The sequence below is a fragment of the Pleurodeles waltl genome, chromosome 6, assembly GCF_031143425.1.
Source record: "Pleurodeles waltl isolate 20211129_DDA chromosome 6, aPleWal1.hap1.20221129, whole genome shotgun sequence".
NCBI lineage: Eukaryota > Metazoa > Chordata > Amphibia > Caudata > Salamandridae > Pleurodeles > Pleurodeles waltl.
The window spans coordinates 1,086,290,409-1,086,313,694 of NC_090445.1; the positions used below are offsets into that span (position 1 = coordinate 1,086,290,409).

A 23,286-nucleotide genomic window follows, 5' to 3' on the forward strand; every position below is an offset into this window, starting at 1 on the left:
CCACTAGACACCAGGGATTTTTATTTTTTGTATCAGTTTCACGCAAGGGGAGCGACCCCTTAGGCAAGGGTCATTCCCCTGGGGAGGGCAAATTTATTTGAGGCCATTGGCCTATTATTATTATGCCGATCTGCCCCAAAGGGGGGCAGAAACTACTAGGCACCAGGGATTTATTTTTGCGCCAATTTAACACAAGGGGAGCGACCCCTTGGGCAAGGGTCGCTCCTCTGGGGGGCAAATTTATTTTAGCCCATTTCTGCTCCCCTTGGGGGAAGAATGGCCTATTTCTATTAGGGCGACACTTAGGCACCGAGGTTTGGTGTGTGTGTGTATGTGTGTGTTTTGTTTGGGGGGGGCAGCCCCTTGGGCAAGGGTCGCTCCCCATGGGGGCACAATAATGTTGGCCATATCTGCCCCCTTGGGGGCAGATCAACCTATTTTTGGAAGGCCCATCCCCCCTCCAAAAGGGCCAGAAAGACCAATCGAGACCAGGGAAGATTTATTTTTCAAAAATAAGAGGGTGGGGGTATGGCAATACCCCCCCACCCTAAATAAATGGGGCCAAAGTTGTTCTGCCCACCAGTGGGCAGATGGGGCAATTACCCCTGATGCACACCCCGGGGGGGGCAGAAAGTCTACTTGAGGCCAGGGAATTAAAAATAAAAAAAATAGTGTAGTGGTGGCTACCAACTAGTATGGGCATGGTTATGCCCCCACCCCAAATGAAGGGGGTAACAGTCTCTCATCTCTCTTCCCGCACACTAAAACATCTTATCCCACAGCAAGCAAGAGGACATTTGATTATTTTGGTTTTGGTTTTACATTTGGGCCATGAGAGCTTGGCTAACTCTCAAAATCGTCCCACTTGGAATGGTGAGGATTGCACCTTTTGGACTTTGGGACGCTTCCATGTAGAAAAATCCACAAGACCTAGACACATCTGAAAACTAAACATCTGAGTGAGTCCCGGGTGGTGTGCTTCACATGCACCCGCACCATTTTCATACCCACAATGCCCTGCAAACCTGCAACTTTGCTGGAAATCACACATTTTTTCCACATTTGTGGTGATGGAACCTTCCGGAATCTGCAGGAATCCACAAAATTCCTACCACCCAGCATTGTCTCTTCCACACTGATAAAAATGTTGCCCCACTTGTCAACCTAAAAATGTTTCTTTTCAAACTGCCCTTTTGGACCCGCTTTGGTTCCCCCTTAATTTTGACATGTTTTTGGCTCTTCCCTGTCACAGGCACTTGGCTCACCTACACAAGTGAGGTATCATTTTTACAGGGAGACTGAGGGAAACGTTGGGTAGTAGGAAATTTGTCCTGGTGCAGTAATCCCACACAGAAATGTAAGAAAAATTTGATTTTTTTTAGCTAAATTTGAGGTTTGCTGAGGATTCTGGGTAAGAAAACATTGAGGGATCCACGCAAGTCACACCTCCCTAGATTCCCTCTGTTGTCTAGTTTTCAGAAATGTTTGGGTTTGGTAGGTATCAGTATTTGATAATTTTGATGTCTCCACATAGTGTTTTGATCATGATCTCGAAGAGTCGGAGTTTTAGCTTAGTCGATGGGAGGCCCGAGCGTTTTGAACTATCCCTGCAGCGTTTGTTGGGCCAAACTATAATAACCTATGGGTGAAAAGAGAGAACAATAATAATCCACACCTAACTGAAAGATATAGAAGTATGTTCTATATGGGTTTGGCTCTCTCCATTAGTCCCGAGGAGGCCCATAATTGAAGGGGCCGAAACGCGTCGACTTTCTATATATGAGAGTTGCAAGGAAGATGGAATTTTTCCTTTAAGGACTGTATATCATATCACTTTCCTTTTCCATAGGGATGAAAATAAGTATGTTTTAGGACTGTGAGAGATCAGGCAACCAGCTCCTACATGTGGATTTTCTAGATAGTTATCAGCGATTATCACATGGCTCTCGAAATAAGGAGAGGAATGTTGGACCAATAATTTACGTTTAATGTTCAATGTTGAGTGTTTCTTGTATGTGTTGTGTAAATAATGTGTGTTGTGCACATACTTTTTTGTACATGTAGTATATTTCTGTAATTTGATTTTTTTTCTTTTTTTTTCTGGAGTTTAAAAAAATTATTAGACTAAAGAGCAATTAAATTGCGTACTCAATGACAGAATTATTGCTTCATTGAATGTAACTAAAGTTTATATATTTTTTCCTATTACTGACCAATTATTTCATATATTTTTGTTCAGTCTTACCCAGGTCTAGTAGGGTTAATTGGGTAGTCCCCTTTGATTTTGCAAGCACATAGTGTTTTGGGGCATTTCCTTTTGCGGGCACTAGGCCTACCCACACAAGTGAGGCACCATTTATATCGGGAGACTTGGGGGAACGCTGGGTGGAAAGGAATTTGTGGCTCCTCTCAGAATCCAGAACTTTCTGTCACCAAAATGTGAGGAAAAAGTGTTTTCTTTTTCAAAGTTTGAGGTTTGCAAAGGATTCTGGGTAACAGAACCTGGTGAGAGCCCCACAAGTCACCCCATCTTGGATTCCTCAAGGTGTCTAGTTTTTAAAAAAGTGCAAGTTTGGTAGGTTTCCCTAGGTGCCAGCTGAGCTAGGGGCCAAAATTCACAGCTTCGCACATTGCAAAAAATAGCTCTGTTTTCTTTGGGAAAATGTAGTGTGTCCATGTTATGTTTTGGGGCATTTCCTGTCACAGGCGATAGGCCTACCTACACAAGTGAGGTACTATTTTTAACAGGAGACTTGGGGTAATGCTGGTTAGGAGGAAATGTGTGGCTCCTCTCAGATTCCAGAGCTTCCTGTCACCAAAATGTGAGGAAAAAGTGTGGTTTTGGCCAAATTTTAAAATTTGCAAAGGATTCTGGGTAACAGAACCTGTTGAGAGCCCCACAAGTCACCCCATCTTGGATTCCCCTAGGTGTCTAGTTTTCAGAAATGAGCAGGTTTGGAAGGGCTTCCTAGGTGCCGGCTGAGCTAGAGATCAAAATCCACAGCTACGCACTTTCCAACACATCAGTTTTCAATGTAAACATGTGATGTGTCCATGTTGCGTTTCCTGTCGCAGGCATTAGGCCTACCCATGCAAGTGAGGTACCATTTTTATCGGGAGACTTGGGGGAACACAGAATAGGAAAACAAGTGTTATTGCCCCTTGTGTTTCTCTACATTTTTTCATTCCAAATGTAAGACAGTGCGTAAAAAAGATGTCTATTTGAAAAATGCCCTGTAATTCACATGCTAGTATGGGGACCCCAGAATTCAGAAATGTGCAAATAACCACTGCTTCTCAACATCTTATCTTGTGCCCATTTTGGAAATAAAAAGGTTTTCTTGATACCTATTTTTCACTCTTCATATTTCACCAAATGAATTGCTGCATACCCGGTATAGAATGAAAACCCATTGCAAGGTGTAGCTCATTTATTGGCTTTGGGTACCTAGGGTTCTTGATGAACCTACAAGCCCTACATATGCCCACAACCAGAAGAGTTCAGCAGACGTAACGGTATATTGTTTTCAAACATCTGACATCGCATGAAAAAGTTACAGAGTAAACGTGGAGAGAAATGGCTGTTTTTTTCACCTGAATTTCAATATTTTTTATATTAGCTGTAATTTTCTGTAGGAAAACCATGTAGGATCTACACAAATGACCCCTTGCTGAATTCAGAATTATGGGGGTCATTACAACCCTGGCGGACGGTGTTAAAGCGGCGGTAAGACCGCCAACAGGCTGGCGGTCTTTTTTTTGGTATTATAACCATGGCGGTTACCGCCATGGTCATCTGCCGCTTCTCCGTTCCGCCCGCCAGGGCGGAAACGACCGCTGGACTGGAGACCTGGGTCTCCAGCCCGGCAGCCGTCACAATACCGCTGCCGGTATTTTGACCCGGCTTACCGCCGTGGATTTCCAGCGGTAGGAACCGCCATGAAATCCATGGCGGTAAGCACTATCAGTGCCAGGGAATTCCTTCCCTGGCACTGATAGGGGTCTCCCCCACCCCCCACCCCCCCACCCCGACTCCCTCCCCTACACCCCCCACCACCCCTGCCACCCCACAAAGGTGGCAGGGCCCCCCTTTCTATCCCCAACATCACATAACTCACACACACACGACATGCACGCAGGCACCACCAACACACACACGCACACACACTGACATACATGCCTACATCCACACACTCAGTCAGACACGCACACCCATACACAGACATACATGCACACATCCATACAGACATACTCGCACTCATTCCCAAAACACGCAACACACCCGCAAGCATACACGCACTCACACACCCCCTCTACATACACAGACGCACACCCCCATGCACCCACACAACACACAACACCCCCCTCCCCTAACGGACGATCGACTTACCTGTTCCGTCGATCCTCCGGGAAAGGGGACGGGAGCCATGGGGGCTGCTCCGCCGACACCACACCGCCAACAAAACACCGCCGCGCAGAATCACAGGACGTGATTAGCTGGGCGGTGTTCTGTTGGCGTGGCGGTGGAGGTGGAGCAACCTCCACTTCCCTGCCACCCGCCAGTATGGCTGTTGGCGGCTCTCCGTCGGAAAAAGGACGGAGAGCAGCCAACGGTCATAATACGCCGAGCGTCAAACTGCCACTACTGGCGGTCTTCCACACGTCGGTCTCTCTGCGGTCTTGTTAAAAGACCGCCGAGGTTGTAATGACCCCCTATGTCTACTTTTCAGAAATGTTTTGCTTTCCTGGGATCCAGCATTGGTTTCACACCCATTTCTGTCACTAACTGGAAGAAGGCTGAAAGCACAAAAATAGTAAAAACGGGGTATGTTTTAGTAAAATGCCAAAATTGTGTTGAAAAATTTGGTTTTTTGATTCAAGTCTGTCTGTTCCTGAGAGCTGGGTAACTGGTGATTTTAGCACCACAAACCCTTTGTTGATGCCATTTTCAGGGAAAAAACACAAGCCTTGTTCTGCAGCCCTTTTTCTCATTTTTTTTTTTTAAATGAAATGTTTGCTGTATTGCTAAATTCTTGGTCTCCTTCAGAGGAGCCCATAAACTCTGAGTACCTCTAGAATCCCTAGGATGTTGGAAAAAACGATGCACATTTGGGGTGGGTAGCTTATGTGGACAAAAAGTTATGAGGGCCTAAGCGCGGACTGCTCCAAACAGCCAAAAAAAGGCCTGGCACCTGAGGGGGAAAAGACCTGGCAGCAAAGGTGTTAAAGTGCTCATCTTTTGTAGAGTTTGGCAGACGTGATGCTCAGACACAAGTGTGGCGGGTATCCCATCCGCCTTAGTCATGTGGGATACGCTATAATGCACTTGTGATGTATGGGCCAGATTTCTGCTACATTTGACACAAGTATCCTCTTCGTCAAACTCTAATAAGGTACTAGGATTGTTCCAGTCTCTCAGAGTCCTCACCAAGTTCTAGGAAAGTGATGAGTCATTTGGGAGTTGAGCCTCCAAAGTTGGAGGGCTGGAACCCAATCAGAAGAGGTCTTCCATCAATGTGCCAAGGGCAAACACTCCCTTTTCTAAAGAATTTAGGGACAGACGTATTAAGCATTTTTCTGGTTGCAAACAGCCGGGTTTGCAGAATTGGCTGTTTGCATCTAGACTAATGCAGTTTTGGTGCGAATAAATTCAAAATTGTGATTCGTTAACATGTTACCAAATCTCAGTTTGGAATTGCGAATACATACCGATTCAGTACTTGGAAAGGGCGCGTTTAGGGCGTCCCTTCCAAATACCGAATCGGAATGGGATGAATGAATGTTGTGCAACCAAATTACGGTCACAAAACATTTGTACATTCACAAATGGGAAGGGGTCCCTTTGGGACCACTTTCCCTTTGAGAATGTTTAAAAACATTTTAAAGAGATGGCAGTGTTCCTACTGCCTACTCTTAAAAAATAAAAATGAAACTTTTCTTTTTTTCTTATTAAACGCATCCCGTTTTCAAGGAAACAAGGGTATATTTAAAAAAAAAAGATTGCTTTATTAAAAAACAATCACAGACGTGGTATGCTCACTCCAGCAGGCCACCGTCTCTGTGATGGTTGCCATTCCTACTGGGTCACACATTGTGACCTACCTCACTAATATGCGTGAGGTAGGTCTATTTGCAACCCACTAGGAATTGCTAATGTAACTCAAAAGAGTTTCATACATTAGGCATAAAAATTTCCTAATTGTGATTTGGAGAGAATCGCAAATAGGAAATAAGTATTCTCATTGTTAATACATCTGGCCCTTATTCTTGTGTGGGTGGGTGGCGTCCATGCCTAATCCTCTTCCTGACCCTCTGTAAGATCCTCTTACTCCTTTCTTATCCCATTCACTTTAGTAGTAAGTCACCCTTCTCATTCCCACTCCCTTGTGTCTCTTCCACATTTATTGCTAAAATCTATAATAACGTGAGGAGATGCAGTCAGGTCAGAGTACTTTGCACACTAATTATAGGCAAAATTACACTTTATAGTCTGTTTTGTAGAACGTTTTACAGTACTACAAAGTCCAGTTTGTGAATCAGGCTTTAAGAGTCTGATTCACAAGGGTAACACTTTTGATTAAATTGTACTTGTAAGTAAGTTTATTATTACTTAAATTTTTACATTCAAAATTGGATATTAAAATATTATACAATTTAATAATATGTGCGCTTTTTATATTTTCAGCAATAAATTACATATATTTATGTTTTTAACTATTTTAATGTGATGTTATTTTCTAAGGGGTTTTATTTTAAATCCCTAGCTCCCTTACTTTTTATGAGAGGGTGTTGCAGTACCACTGGTTGGCCATGTGTAGTGCTGGACTTACTACTGTTTTTAAAGTACTAACTTAAAGTAAGAATTTATAAATAAGAAAAATGTAGCAAACAAACTCAATGTGTAAACTAAAAAGTATGAGTTACCTGTGTAAACCAAGCTCTAAATATTAAATAAAAGAGAATAAAAACAATGTTGACTGAACATTGTACTTTGTGAAGTCACTATATGCAATGTGCTGTAATTTCTACTAATAACTAATTATGTTGCTGATAAGTGTTAAACTGAATGAACGGAAGTTAGTTTTAGAGAATTCAGTCAATGTTGATTAACATGCTACAGTGTTGGCTGTAAATGAAATTGCTATCTGTAGGGGCAAAAGGGCCTGATCAGTTACCCATTATTGTCATTAAGTTAGAGACTGACTTATGGGCGACCTATTTGACTACTTTTAAATTATGCTACATATCTGCAGAGATACCTAATTCCTGGAGGGGCAGCATCATACTCTAGTACATAAGTAATGTACCCAATGATATACCCAGGAATTATAGGCAAATCACTCTTATAGACGCAACTGGGAAACATTTTGCAAAGTCCCTATTAAATCATCTACAGGACTGCGTAAAGGAAATGGAGATCGTGCCACTAAAACAGGCTGGCTTCCTACCCAATAGGGATTCTCCTATACACAGATATTATATTACTTGATTTAACTCCTAGAGGTTTGCAAAAGCACCTTGATGGTCTAGCAGCCTTTGCAGATAGACATTGCTTGAAAGTTAATGTGGATAAACGCAAAGTAATGAATTTTCATAGAAGGGGCTGCCACCTGAGGATGAACTACAGATGACTTCTGGGTACAGTGGCTTTAGAAATATTTAAATCTTATTTGTATTTAGGAAAAATGGTCTCTGATGATTTGAGCCAGAAAGGACATATAGTCCATCTGACAAATAAGGCTTTATCTCATGCAAATGCACTTAAAGCACTTTATGGCACTACAGGCAAAGGCACTTTATTAATTTGCTGACTGTTTACAAGATGAAAATTCCACCTATACTATTATATGGAGCGGAAACTATACACACTAAGCACTGTCACTTTATGCACAAAGTAAAAAGGAAAATTGTGCGGTCAATTTGTAATTTAAGTACCATAACACAAATAGAGGCATTACGTATCGAAATCGGGCTGGTCTGTATCTTTGTAAGAGGGTTGGGGCTATCATCTTATGCATTCAAAAGAGAACTTCTTAAAGGAAACCTATAAGTATTGAGGCTCCTATTTATGAAAAGACTGTGCAGCATTTGCGTACTTTGTTTAATGCAAAAAGTGGCACAAACCTACAGCCATATTTATATTTTGATGCTAGACCCATCTAGCGTCAAAATATCTGAGTTAGCGTAATTTTTGGGGAGCACCAGCCCACATTGCGTTGTTTTGCGACAATAATATGCAAGGTAGACGTTCCCTTCCAAAAAATGATGCTAGCCCTCCAGCCCCATATTTACTGCCCAACGCTAATACAATGAACAGGAAGGAATCGATCTAAAAAAATTACGCAAAGCCCGATTTGCATCAAATTTTAACTCCTGGTCAGACCAGGGGTTAAAATGAGGCCCACACACCACTACTCAGGGAAAGAACACAGAAGGAGCATTGGACACTTCCTGGACAACATGGAACTGTAAATGCTCCAGCTTGGCACATGCCGCAGATGACAGCGACGACAACAGGTCCCTCCAGCACCACCACAGCAACCCCAAACACCACCACAGCAGCCACAAAGGCATCGCAGAAGGTGGGAGAGGATATCCCGACAGCTCACAACCACCCTTGGGCTCATGGAACAAGATGTCATTAGAACCTAGCGTCTGAAGTGGGAGTCCATTGTACACCTGCTGCACCACATAGAGCCAGACATCACTGCAAGTGTGGAAACTCCAGCTATTATACCACCCATGACCAAACTCCTCGCAGTCCTCAATATGCTGGCGTCAGGATCATTCCAGACAACAGGTGTACAAGTAGCTGGTATCTCCCAGCCATCCTTCTCGGCCTTCCTACCAAAGGTTCTGGATGCAACCATCCACCTCACACCCCACCACATCTGCTTCCCCAACACCCAGCAACTGCAACAGGAGACCATGCAAGACTTCTACCAAATTGTTGAGTTCCCGCATGTGCTGGGTGCAATGGACTGCACCCATGGCCAACTTGTGCCACCTTCTGCAATGGAACACCTCTACAGGAACCGCAAACACACCCATTCCATAAATGTGCAGGCCACTGTGGACCACCATGGGCTCTTCACAATCATCCTAGCCAAATATCCCGGCAACATCAATGATGCCTACATATTCTGGCATTCCACCATTAACGGAAGGTTCTAGGTTGAGCAATATGGCAATGGCCTACTCGTAGGTAAGCCACCATACCAACCAGTATGCAGACAACACACCAACCTTGTAGGGCAAACAAGACATCCATCACACTAAACACACATGGGCAGGGGAACGCAGATCTACAGACAACAATACATACGCCACATGCCACACTACACCTCATTCATTGCACATCACACACACACATACCCACATATGTACATAATGCAGCCAGAACCGGAGTGGCCCACTACATGAAGAAAAGGTGGAGCTATGTCCCCTTTGCATAGAGAAGGTGGGCACAAACCACTAGAAGTGTCCACTGGTTGACAACTAAATACAGATCACACACACATTACACCAAACAATAAGTAACTCAGCCATGTGAATGGCATAGGCCATGTCAGTGTAAAGAAAGTCACACATAGGCACAGCCACACATTTGTCATGGTGATCAAGCCTCTGGCAGCACCAGTATCAAATGCAACACAAGTGATGCCATGACCGTCTACATATCACCTACACATTCCTACACACACCTGACATACCTGTAGTGAGCACCTTCACTTGTCTGCTGGATTGTGCTGCACACATAGGAGTACAACATCACCAGCCATGAAAGACCATGGGGCAGATAAATGAGAAGTGCTGCTGCACCTAGTCCAGTGCCACTTCATTTGCACCCCTTAGAGTCCCTTAATGCCACCATGTGTGCACCATATACAAGTAACGGGCCACCGTGGCGAACATTAGGTGCAATACTGTAAAGATAATGGATGCCATACTAGGACTCTGTAGGAGTATTGAGAACATACCTGACCCTTCATGCATCATACATAGGGACCCATTCAAAAATATGGTGTTCTCCCTCCCAACGCCTGCACTTTGAATGCGTTGAAAGTGTCTGTTAGAAATCATGTATAGGAACCTTGGAGATTCCACTGCACCTATTTTGCTACTCCTCCAATTGTGTGAATCACACCCTTCTACATGTGATAGCTGGCATACTCATCATCTGCCGCAAAGGGTCACAAAGTGTTGCACTGCATGCATACTGCCACATGGTAACATGGAGGCCTGTTTGGCTTTGTAGGGCTACCACAGTGTCAATACAAATGACACTATTCTGGTGCAAGGAAGTGGTAGGTCCCAATAACAATAGGACACAGACTCAAATATGGAAAACACAACACATGTTCGGCATGGTTGAACTGTCAGCTTGGAATAATTTGACAATCACCATGTCCCTGAGCCACAACCCATAATAGCAATGTCCATCAACACAAACCAATGGAACCATACTACAAAACAGGAACACACACAATACCAGAGGCAAATTGGAGTCACCACTCTACCTAAAACTAACATCTGCCATGGAACATACAAAACCACAAATATGCATTACCAACACGTTTCCTCACTCCTTTGCAGCCAACCAAGGTTACAGCATACAGCCATGGGTGAAGACTCCTTTTGGCTAACCTGACAGTGGTGGAAGAGCAGGCATACAATAAAAGGCACAGAAGGACACAAAATGTGGTGGAGAGGACATTTGGGCTCCTGAAGTCAAGGTACAGGTGCCTGGCTCTGACAGGAGGAAGCCTGTTGTTTGCACCACTACTGGTATGTAAAATGATACTTATATGTACAATCTTGCATAACTGGTAAATGTCCCCAGTGAGGAGGAGGATGAAAATGGTGCAGCACAGGTGGGGGTGGAACAACAAAACACTGCTGCTGGAGTTTGCAGGAGACAACAAATTGTACAGAACTTTTACACCTAGGCACTGTACAAATAATATCACTTTGTAATTATCACCAATACATCATTTTGCACCAGAATGTCCATGGTCTACTCCTTCTCCACTTCTTATACCATTGGACTGTTGCTTATACCTCAGAGAGCAGGAAAGAAACACAACTGTAACAAAGATGGTTGGAACATAGGTTGTGATATAAGAGGGTATAGCGCCTCCATGCCACACACCAGTGTCACATAACTCACGGCCATGTGGCTCTTGTACCTATTGGCAATTTGGAGTTGACAAAGAGCTGGTGTTAGTGCTCTGTCACCTCTCAGACCAGGATGTCATGCTCCTCCTCAGTAAAGTGACATTTTCTGCTTCTCCTTCACCTGGGACTTTGCTGGACCTTCCTGGCTGGTACTTGGCTGATAGGGGTCTCTCCTGGCCTGCACTCTCCATCTTGTCTTCCTAAATGTTTATTTCTTGCCTGTGCTTTTTTTTTTTACACTAATGAGGTTAAATATGCCACTAACCGGTTTTGCGTCAAAATGGTCTAGCTCCACTTTTTCAGCATTAGTGTGATTTTTTCTTACGGCATGTTGCAATGGTTAGCGTCATTTTTTGGGCGCTAAACATTCCTTGGCGCCATTGTGCATCATTTTTTAAATAATGGCGCACCGATGGCGCTAGGGAATGACGGTAGCTCGTATTAACATTTTTGATGCACAGCTTCGCTAGCACAGCTGTACATAATTTTTTATAAATCTGGACCTGAATGTTTCACTTCAACAAGGGGAGACTACACTTTGATGTTGAATCTTACTCAAGCACTTTCACTTGAAATTTCAAGATACCTGCAAGACATCAGCTATAGCAGTTTTAGAGGCTATTTAAAATCATCCATGAAATTTAAATCTATGGCACAGGATAGTCACCTCTGTAGGAGACTAAAAAGGCTGGAGAAAGTAACAAGGTAACAAGGACCAGAAGTGTTTCGGCTCCTCAGCCCTATTTAGTGTGAAATTTGGAACCAGGCTCCACTGGTGCATGATTTTGTTTAAATTAAATTGCCACCCTCGAAGCTGTACTGTGGATGCGTGGCGGCATATAAATTGGGCTGATAGGAGGTGTAACCTGCGCAAGGGCATAGTACAGACGGTTAACCATGTATTATTTAAAGCCGCTAGATATCGTTCTTTAAAACCTCTTTCCCTGAAACATGATATTAAATCAGCCAGAGCAGCCGCTGAGTTCCTATAAAACCCAGTCAACGAAATGATGTGCTGTAGAATTTTAACATTTTTAAAGAGTTTTTTCAAATCAAATCAAATCAAATACATTTCTTAAGCGCACTACTCACCCGGTAGGGTTTCAAGGCACTGGGGCGTGGGTAAGAGTGGTTGGGGGGGGACTTACTGCTCTTTTTAAGCATGTATTAACTTTTGCTTATGTAGTCTAATTGACAAACCTTACTATATGCGAATATACTCTTATGGTATTAAGTTTATTTTGTTGATATTTTACTGTTGATATCTTTGTAGATCTAAAACTTTAAATAAATCTTGAATCTTGACCCTTACAGAGTGTCTCAGTCATGCTATAGCCAAACATGTTTGGTAAATTTTATGATGTATTCACTGCTTTTTGGAAAGCTTTATTATTTACTAGAAGGCATTTTATAATGATTACATTGCTAAGGGTTTTGAATAATACGTGGTAAATGATCATTTTTTGGATTCAGGTGTTTTGCTATTTTCAAATGTAGCAGGTTTTGTTTTTTGTAGTGCTATTTTTTATTTGTATTATTCCAAATGCCACCTGGTATGACTGACTGGCACATGAACGGATGCTATTACCACTAGCATCCATGTGCAGCAGTTACTGCTTTAGTGACATAAACCATCACTCCAGCGGTTTCTTAAATGATGTGTTATTTATGGTCCTAAACAGCTATTATATATCTGTCAGTAACAATTCTGAGATAAATAGTAGTCAAATATAGGTATATAGCGAGAGAATTTTGCAATAACGGCACAGTTGCCAAATAAGTTGAATTAGTACTTTTGTAATTGTTTTATGACACTCTTTTGCAGGGGGTTTCAATGGTTGTTTTTCTCTACCAGATTTTAGGTCCAGAAGATCAAGTTAGTGAACTGTATGGTACTTTTGTAGGTGACTCTTGATCTGTGCCCTTGGATTTTTTGTACTAGCCAGTATGCCTCTAACTGTAATCAGACTATCCAACAGAGGTCCTGATTTAGAGTTTGGCGGACGGGTTACTCCGCCACAAATGTGATGGATATCCCGTCCGCTGTATTACGATCCCATTACATCCTATGGGAATTGCAATACAGCAGACAGGATATCCGTCATGTTTGTGACAGAGCAACCCGTCCACCAAACTCTAAATCAGGCCCAGAATATTTTCAATTTTGGGACAAAATCATTTAGGGTATTTAAGAACGCATATAACTGAACCATAGGGATATTTTGAAAAACTTGAAGGAACTAGCTTTTCATGGACACTTGTAGAAGCCATATGCAGCCCATCATTGACATTAAAAGCTTCTTCCAAAACACAGTATAGACTTAACTTTATCAAATTGCATCTGCATGTTAATTGTGTTTTCTTACCAAGAGACCCTGATTGAAGTGACCATTCAAAGCACACAAAGGGCAAATGTGTGATGTTCGTATCTATTGTCTCCAAACCAAAGGAAACAGAAAACTCTTTCAGTTTTTCAATAGTTCAGACGATCTTCGAAAAGAGGCACCTGAGTCACAGTCATGCAGTAGGATAGCAGTTACTTTGAGTAATGTGATATCCTTTAGTCCCACCTAGTTTTTCCTCAAATGATCCAGCTGCCTATTTACTATCATAAAAAAAGGTTCCGCGGCTAGAACAAACAATATCAGTTTAAAAGGGCAGTTTTGCTGAATGCCACTGTAAAATTAGATCTGTGTTGAATGTATTTGGTTATTTGGAGCTTTGGTCAACATATTTTTGCACACACAAATAATCCGATTCAGGTAATCTTAGTCCTAACGCCATGTTTTAGAGAATTTAGGGTTAGATGTACAAAGCATTTTTCCAGTCGCACACAGCCTGGTTCTGTGATTCGGGCTCTTTGCGACCAAAAAAATGCTTTTTTAAATGTACAAAATGCAAAATGCAAATCAGTATTCAGAAGGGGCGTGTTTAGGACATCGTAAATACTGAATTGGTATGATATGATATGTATTACTGTGTTGCGAATAAATTCCAGTCGTCTAGCAGTAATACATTACAACCAGTTTAAAACTGGTGGTAACCCTTTCACAACGAGGAAGGGGGTTCCCATTAAGAATGTTAAATAAATATCTTTTAAGAGCAGGCAGTGGTCCCAGGGATGGTGGTCTCAGCAGGCCACTATCACTGCGACGGTTGCGATTTCTAATGGGTACCAAATTGAGACCTACATCATTATTATGCATGAGGTAGGTCTATTCGCGAACCATTAGGAATCACTAATGAAACTCAAAAGAGGTTCCTATATTAGGAATACCAATTTCCTAATCGCAATTCCGAAAGATTCGCAATTAGGAAATCGGTTTTCCTAATGTTAGTATTTCTGGCCCCTAGTCTTGGACACTCTGTAGGGTATTCCTCTAGAAGTTCACCCAGAGGAAGTCAATAATCTACTCTCCTTCTGCAGGTTTCCCAGATATGTATTTGTGACCCGTCTACTTCTAGCGCCAGGCACTTGTGTTCTAGCTTTACCCTCTGTGGCACTGAGGTGTTGCATCCTCTCCCCATTTCCTCGTATTAGAGATTGTACCTGGTTGTTGTGAAGCATATTATGTGTGGTTCCATGTATTAGTCTGTGTTAAAATCATAGTACATAGGAGAGCTACTTCACTATGGGCCAGATGTAACAAAGAAGGCATTTGCGATTCGGAAATAGCGATTTTGAAGAAATCGCTATTTCTGAATCGCAAAATGCAATGTATCATATTTGCGATTTGGTAATAGCGATTTCTTAAAAATCGCAAATGCTATTACCGAATCGCAAATTGCAATACCGGCCCCATTCGCACCTATGGGCCTGCAGGCCCATAGGTCCGAATATTTTGCATTTCCCAAATTGCGAATTCCTAACTGGAATTCGCAAATTTGGGAAATACAAACCCCAGGGTGCTGGGGGCCTAAGGCCCCCCTCTGCTGCACCCCAAAAAGTTTTTTAAGGACATGTAAGGCGCACACATGCCAAAGGGGCATGTGTGCGTTACATGTCAATTTAAAAAATGCATTTTTAATGCATTTTTTAAATTTGCACATGGTTACCACCAAGTTCAACTTGGTGGTAATAGCGATTCCTTAATGCCCAATTCGCATTAAGGAATTGCTTGTTACATGTGGTTTAGAAATCGCAAATAAGGATTCCTTATTAGCGATTTCTTATTTAGAGAATCGCAATTCGCGATTCTGTAAACAGGCTCGCAAATGTAAGGAATCGCTATTTTAGCGATTCCTTAAATTTGAGTTGCGAATGCCTTTCATAAATACTGAAAGGCATTTTTGCATTCGCAAACGGGCATTCGCACCATTTGCGAATGCAAAAAGGCTTGATACATCTGGCCCTATAGGCTTTATATGCCAGCTAGCAAGGGTATCCTTATATGATAAATTTTCACACAGTGAACCTCAGTGAAAATCATTTACATTAGTCAGTTGTTACACTACCTCCCTGGCAGCACCAGGCCTCCAAATGCATTCTGGTAAATGCAGTCTTCAATAGTGTCCCCACTCACAATTAATCTATTGTTTGCCAACCTATTTTGGGACAGCAAGTATCATGGCCAGTATTTATACTTTTTTTGCGCCGCATTTGCGCCATTGTTTGACGCAAAATCGGCGCAAACTTCCAAAATACAGTTGTATTTTGTAAGTTTGCGCCGCTTTTGCATTAAAAAGCGGCGCAAATACGGCGCTAAAAAAGTATAAATATGGGCCTATCTACTGGGAGAGCTGGTGAAGACAAGTGGGAGCATGTAACTCTCCCCCATCGTTCACATAGTCAATGGATATTGAGAAATTCTAGCATAGGTCCTTGAGCGTCATCATAGGGCACCCCTGCTGTCTCAGTGTTTCTTAAGTGTTGTAAACAGCAGATGCTCCACTGTGAGATTACAGTGCATGTGTACATGTGCGTCAACAGTTCACTTTTAAAGCCAGTAGTGATGCTGCACATTCAAGTCAAAGGGTCTCCTAACGGTATATAAATAGGTGCATAGGGAGCTATGGGTTTGTGACTGTATGACAGGCTGAAGGCCATACACTTACTTCTCTCTGAGCTGCTTGTCTCTTTGTCTCCCCCTGCAGGCTGTGTGCAACTGTGTCCCAGACAGCCTCTTTGATGTCTTCACGTGGCTTGGATACTTCAATAGCACCATGAACCCCATCATCTATCCACTGTTCATGCGTGATTTTAAGCGGGCCATGGCCAAGTACCTGCCCTGCTGCCGCCGCTCCTGGGAGCACAGATACAGCGCCATCTCTCTATCAATGCGGAACTCCAACAGTGCTCACCGACTCGGGCTGTCCCTTAAGAATGTGCTCACCCTGAGAGGGGATACGGACTCCATGGAGTCAGTTACTCAGGCCAACGAGCATCTGCTGCTACCACACTGCAAAGACCACGCTCTGGACATTCTCCCAGTCACGGGTGCTGATTCAGTAAACTTGTTCGACTTGGAGCACACTGACCAGGAGATGCAGGTGCATCATCTGAACACCCCTATGGACTGACACAGCAAACAGGAAGTATCATTATTTATATGGACTTAGTCTACCTGCTATAGAAGAAACCTACAGACATGGTTCAAATAATTCCTAGTAATGTCTTAGGGGGACTGAAAGGGGTTTACTGCACATAGATTGAGCCAAGCTAGTAACACAGAATCCCGTCTTTGGGACAGGGTCTCCCATATTGTCTTTGGGTGTGCGCTGGGTCAACCTACCACAAAAACCATTCCTGATAATGTGAACCCATTTTTGTGGACTAGGTTAGGTCTGCCCTCCATTGATTGAACCATTGATTGTAATGTTAACCCCTTTTCTGTGTAGCAGGATCTGCTCCCCCAAACTGACCCATTCCTGCTAATGTGAACTTTCTTTGTTTGTCGTGTTGGGTCTGCCCTCTGTTGACTGAACCATTCCTGATAATGTGAATCCGCTTTTTGTGGACTTGGATGGGTCTTCCTTCCCTAGACTGAACCATTCCTGGTAATAGGATTTCTGTGTAGAAGGTTTTTTATGCCCTCCATAGACAGAATCATTTCTGGTAATGTAAAACCATTTTTGAGTACTGGGTGGGGTCTGTATTCCTTAGACTGAACTCTTCCTGGTAGTGTGAACCACGTTTTTGTGGGTTGGGTGGGTCTGCCTTCCCTAGACTGTACCATTTCTGGTAACATGAATTCCTTTTTTGTATACCACGTTAGGTTCGCCCTCTCTAGAATGAACAATTCCTGGTAATGCAAACCTCTTTTTGTGGACTTGGTTGGTTCTTCCCTCCAAGGACTGCACCATTCTTGGAAATGTGAATGCCTTTTTGTGTACTGGGTTGGGCCTGCCCACCCTAGATTGAACCATTCCCGGTAATGGAAACCCCTTTTTGTGGACTCGTTTGGGCACGCCATCCATGGATGGAATAATTTCTGGTCTTTTTCTATCCCTCTCCTTTGATCTGGGCTAAGGGTGCCATTTATGGAACAAACCTTTACTCAAAAGCTTCTTGAAGAATGAGGATGTTCGTTATGCACTACGATGTAGGTTTATACATAATTACAATTGCGGTTGTGAAGGCTGTTGCTAAGCAAGACTGGCTCACAAATTGTAGAGTTGTACACACGAACTTTATACAATAAGTTATTGCACAGTACATAACTTCCTGATCTTGGAAAGCAGAACCTGGATGGCCTGAACTATTTCTGGCACTGAAACATATTTTAATTACAAGGTCAACGCTAAATTACATGGGCTTGGCGATTTCTTGGACTGCAGCATGTTCGGCAAGTGGGCTAGGCTCAGTAGTTTGCAGATGGAGATATCTGTACTGACATTGTAGCGTCTCCCACAACATGCAAATCACAAAAGAACTCAACTATTTCTGACACTGTAGCACCAACCACAGAAGACCAGGGCTGTGTAGATTTCAAGTGGACTCGACCACTTTCAGCACTGGGTGAGAACCTGCCACAAGAAGCCTTGGCTGAACAAAACGTAAATGGATTGAACAGTTTCTGGCACTGGCCCCTCTTTAAAAATGTCTTAGCTAGAATAGGAAAGGGTGGGATCACTTCTGCCTCTCGGCCATCTCTGTGCTAACCTAGGCCACAAATTGACTAAACTTCTTTTGGAATTGGAACATCTCTAATCAAGTGCCTAGGGTGCTCTGAAAACAAATGGACTGAACCATTTCTGTTTCTGAAGCACCTAAGCCAATGGGACTGGCTTGGATATAGAACATTGGGAATCAGCTGAGGCAGTGAAGAAGCTCTAACAGGTGCAGTGATGGCTAGTAATCCAAGCAGGAGGAGAGGCTTGCGACACATGCACGCACATACTCTTACCCACCTACATGAGCACTTACACCCATGCATTCACAATCACACATACATACACCCACCATTCAAAAGCACATACACCCATTTGCAGCATGCATGCACAAATGCACATACAGTTATATATATATGCGCAAACACCAAACATTAAAAGAACAGAACTTACCAGCTGCATCAGTGATCTTGTATGGCTGCCGAAAGTCTCCAAGGTTCCTGGAGGTTGGCATTTCTGCCTACTCTCATTGGCTTGTCCCTTTCTCATCACAGAGCAGGATGAGGTCAGTAAGAGTTGTTGACCTCCCCCACTCTGTAATGAGGTGTCACTGATTGACACTCCGCCCTGGGTACTTCAGGGCCTCAGGTCTGAGGCTATCAGTGACGCTACCCCTCGGCATGAAGCAGAGAACCTTGCAGTGCTGTGCTGGGCTGAGGAGGTCATACCCACAGGGCTGTGACATCTTCGGCCCAGCAAAGTTCAGCTTGGGAAGTCAGAGCCATGCACATTTAGCACATGTATAGGTCCCGGCTGCCTGACCTGAACATAAAGCGTGTCTGTCAGGCTGCCCTTCATTTAGCCTGACAATCTTCGTGTCTTCTAAAAGGTGGGGGACGGAGCCCCTCCGCCCTAAATGACACACAGACATGAGGCGATTTCATCACCAAGTAGCATTACTTGTCCTATATAGAGGGAACATGTCTAGGTCTATATTATCCTTGGAGTTCCCTTTTTGTCACAGATTAAACTCTGCATAATGGGCACAGCTCACTCCCTGGTAGCGTAACATACAGACAGGACAGGACCAGCACCTTCTCATCCTCTCCTGAATTCTGCATCTAAACAGAGCAAGTGCTTCGCTGCATGACCAGGTTAACAAAACAGACCATGTGACGTTGCCAGTTTCACAAAGATTTACAAGTGATCTTAAGATCGCCAAGTTGCCTTGGAAAGTGGAGTGCCCAAATGGCAAAAGATTGATTTTAGTTGTGGCTTCAAAACATGATTGTACCACAGCTGCAGTTATTGCTGACTGCACAAACTCATGCTCAGTCTGACCTTTCTTTCGGGTCCCCGTATCCCCCAGTCCTTGAGTACGTGTAAAATGAATGTCCCAAAACAAAACCAAACGTTGGTCCGCATACGTTATTAGTCGTCCACGGTTTGTGTAAAGGTTCTGAGACAAAGTACTAGAACATCGAGGTGGAGTGGCATTTAGAGAAATCAATAACCCCAGTCCGCCAGAAATTAAAAGAAGACAACTACCAACACTGGTTCAGCATGTTTGAATGCCTGTTACAGTGCTGCGACCTTACGTGGTCTCTGTCTTTGTTTACCATGGCTGGCCGTAATTTCCACTGTTCTTGTTCTTCGTGAGTTGTACATCTACTCCACTTCCACATATACAGCATTTTTCAACTTGACTTTCACATTTTTTGCCGCTTGTCAGATGTCCAATGGCCATGTTATAAACTTGGTAAGACTTCTGGCTGCTGGGTCCTACTTTCTTCCTCAGAGCATGACCCCGTGTTGAACGGAATTCGCTGCGCTCCTCCAAAACGAATTCAGAGATTCCGCGAAATAATCTGGTGTCTCACAAACACAAGCTAGATGTGTGACTGACTCTTGCCCTCCAGCATTTACGAAGCACTTGCGGGTTGAGAAGTCATCTAGTTTCAAAATGGCCCATTTTGTAGGCAATTTATTTCAAATAAAGTTACCAGAAGGCTCCATGTTCTCCACAATGCCATGTGCATGCATTGCGCCACTATGTAACCCTGCCTGCGCCAGGCATAATGTATGCAAAGGTGGCATTCCCACCATTAGGAGGACCGCAAAAATGGTGCAGTGGAATCTAAGAGATTCTTCTGCGTCATCTTTTGCGGCTGTTTTTAATGCCTGCACAGAGCAGGCATTAAAAGGGGGCATACAATTGTTTACAATAGACCCATATGTACTGTGCAGGATTTGCAACAAAATGTTGGCGCTAAACCTACCCAGTACATCAATAACGTCAAATATTTTGATGCTTTTGCCCCTACCCTGCGCCGTGGTGCACCGTGTATTAAATACGGCACACAGATGGTGGCATTAGGGGGGCGCTAAGGGGCACAAGAAAAGTGACTCTGCAATTGATGCAGCGCCGCTTTTCTTAAATCAGGCTCTATATCATTAAGGTGCATGGTTTGATTTGAGAGAATCATAACTTCAAGACCCTGCATGCACTGGGTTGTTAGATGAAAGTCTGGGGTACAATGATAGAGCCTCTAGTAAAAAGAATTGTATAATATACTTAATTTCAAAAGAGGAGGGATTCTGAGTAGCAGTCTATGTTGCTGGAAGAATGGTTAGGGCCAGCAACAGTATTGTGACTGCATGGCAGGGTTTCTGGAACAGCCTTTTTGTTTTAATTGTTCTTGCGCCTAGAGTGCAGCTCAGGCTTAGTGCACAAGTGTAACAAAGCCCCCTGTGGTGTGGGCGGAGGGGAGACTGAGCTCCAGGGGGTTCCCTCAGCACAATACCCGGGTCTGAGGGCTCTTGAATAAGTCTGGAGGTGACCCCTCCATGTAATTTGCTGGAGGGCCCCCTCAAGTTTCCTTATGCCACTGGCTTAGTGTAATGTGAAATTAAGAAGAGGTGCACCTGTTTTGGCCCACAGCGCCTGCCATTTCATTGCTGCCTCCTGAACTACAACAGGAAGTTGTGGGGAGAGCTGCGTTGATACACTGCTGTGTCACATGCTATGTTAGAAAATGAGGTGTATGTGCACCAAATTTGTGGACCCACGCTGAAGGTACATCACAAGTACATTGTTGCTGTCGATGTTTTCCATTGGGCAAGATGGCAAAAGCCAAACAATATCAAGGGGCAAAATATCGAAAGATGCATGCACAGAGGGAAGTATAGACTTGCTATTCTTAAATCCACAAATAAGTACCTAGATGATAAAGATATCATCGAGGTGCATAGATGTGTCATTAGGTAAAGAAAATGCATACATTCTTACCTTTTGATATTTGGGGGCATATTTATACTCTGTTTTCACTGAATTATCATCATTTGTTTTACTCTAATTCGGTGCAAAACTAACTCCATATTTATACTTTGGTGCTAGACCCGTCTAGCACCAAGGCCCTGATTTATACTTTTTTTGTGCCGCATTAACATCATTTTTTGATGAAATTGTGACACAAACTTACAAAATATTGGCCCTTATTTATACTTTTTGCTGCAAAACTGCAGTAACTCAGTTTTGCACCAAAAAGTTTAGCACCGGCTTGCACCATTTCTGTGCACCAGCCGGGCACCATATTTATGGAATGGTGCAAGCCGATGCAAAGGATAGTCTAGAGTAAAAAAATAATTACTTTAGTCGGGTGGGGCTGGCAGTATAGAAGAAGAGGGTTTAGCACAAAAAAATTACTTTAGGCAGGTTAGAGTAAAAATAAATGACTCTAACCAGATTAGTGTCATTTTATGGTGCTAAACCTACCATGCCACATGACTCCTGCCTTAGAAAAGGCGGAGTCATGCCCACCACCCCAATGTCCAGCACAGAGGACAAGGGTCCCCTGGGTATGGCCATTGCACCCTGTGCCATGTAAGGGGGCCCATTTCAGGGCCCCCTATGGCACTAAAAATCCTCTGCAGTCCCTCTGGTGTGGGTGGGGGTGCCCCTGGGGCCTGGGGAGTGCACTTGTGGGATTATTCCATGGTGTTCCACCATGGAAATAGGCCCACAGGTCTCCTAACGCCTGCCCTGACCCAGGATTTAAAAAATGGGGCAAAGCAAGCTTTGCCCCATTTTTTGACCCCTCCCTTGAACCATTTTTGCATGGGAGTATAAATATGGCGTTAAGGCCATAGAGTCATTTTTTGCACGGGAACGCCTACCTTGCATCTCATAAAGGAAAGGTAGGTTTCCACTTCCAAAAAATGACTTTAACTCCATAAATGTGGCGCTAGACAGGTCTAGCACCAAAGTATAAATATGGAGTTAGTTTTGCACCAAATTAGAGTAAAAACAAATGACGTTAATTCAGTGCAAACAGAGTATAAATATGCCCCTTAGCGTAAAAAAAATGACACTAATCTGGTTAGAGTTATTTATTTTGACTCTAATCTGCCTAACGTCATTTTTTTTTACGCTAGCCTACCCTTTGCACCGGCTTGCACCATTCCATAAATATGGTGCCCAGCTGGTGCTAAAAAAATGGTGCAAGCCGGTGCAAAACCTTTTGGTGCAAAACTGCGTTAGTGCAGTTTTGCACCCAAAAATATAAATAAGGCCCTTAGGCCCATATTTATACTTTTTGACGCTAAACTGCGCTAACGCAGTTTAGCGTAAAAAAATTTAGCGCCGTCTAACGCCATTCTGAAGCGCCGTGTTTATGGAATGGCGTTAGCCGGCGCTAGCAGACCGGCGCTGCCTGGTGTGCGTGGAAAAAACCACGTAGACCAGGCAGCGCCGGCGTAGGGGGAAAATGGCGTTAGGGCGTCTTAAAATGGGGCAAGTCAGGTTGAGGCAAAAAAATCGCCTCAACCCGATTTGCGCCATTTTTTTCTACGCCCAGACGCCATTTAAATGACTCCTGTCTTAGTAAAGACAGGAGTCATGCCCCCTTGCCCAATGACCATGCCCAGGGGACTTATGTCCCCTGGGCATGGTCATTGGGCATAGTGGCATGTAGGGGGGCACAAATAAGGCCCCCCTATGCCACCAAAAAAAATTAAAAATATAAAAAATAATACTTACCTGAACTTACCTGAATGTCC

General features: G+C 43.5%; 1 protein-coding gene across 1 annotated transcript in view; it reads left to right on the top strand.

Annotated features, from left to right (window-relative positions):
• Nucleotides 1–20,190, top strand: part of LOC138300584 (5-hydroxytryptamine receptor 6-like) — a 188,851-nt gene extending 168,661 nt beyond the window's left edge. The window contains exon 3 of the mRNA XM_069240163.1: nt 16,273–20,190. Within this exon, the coding sequence (XP_069096264.1) occupies nt 16,273–16,698 (426 nt within the window). The 3' untranslated portion in view covers nt 16,699–20,190. The remainder of the gene's footprint in view (nt 1–16,272) is intronic.
• The last annotated feature ends 3,096 nt before the right edge of the window (nt 20,191–23,286 follow it).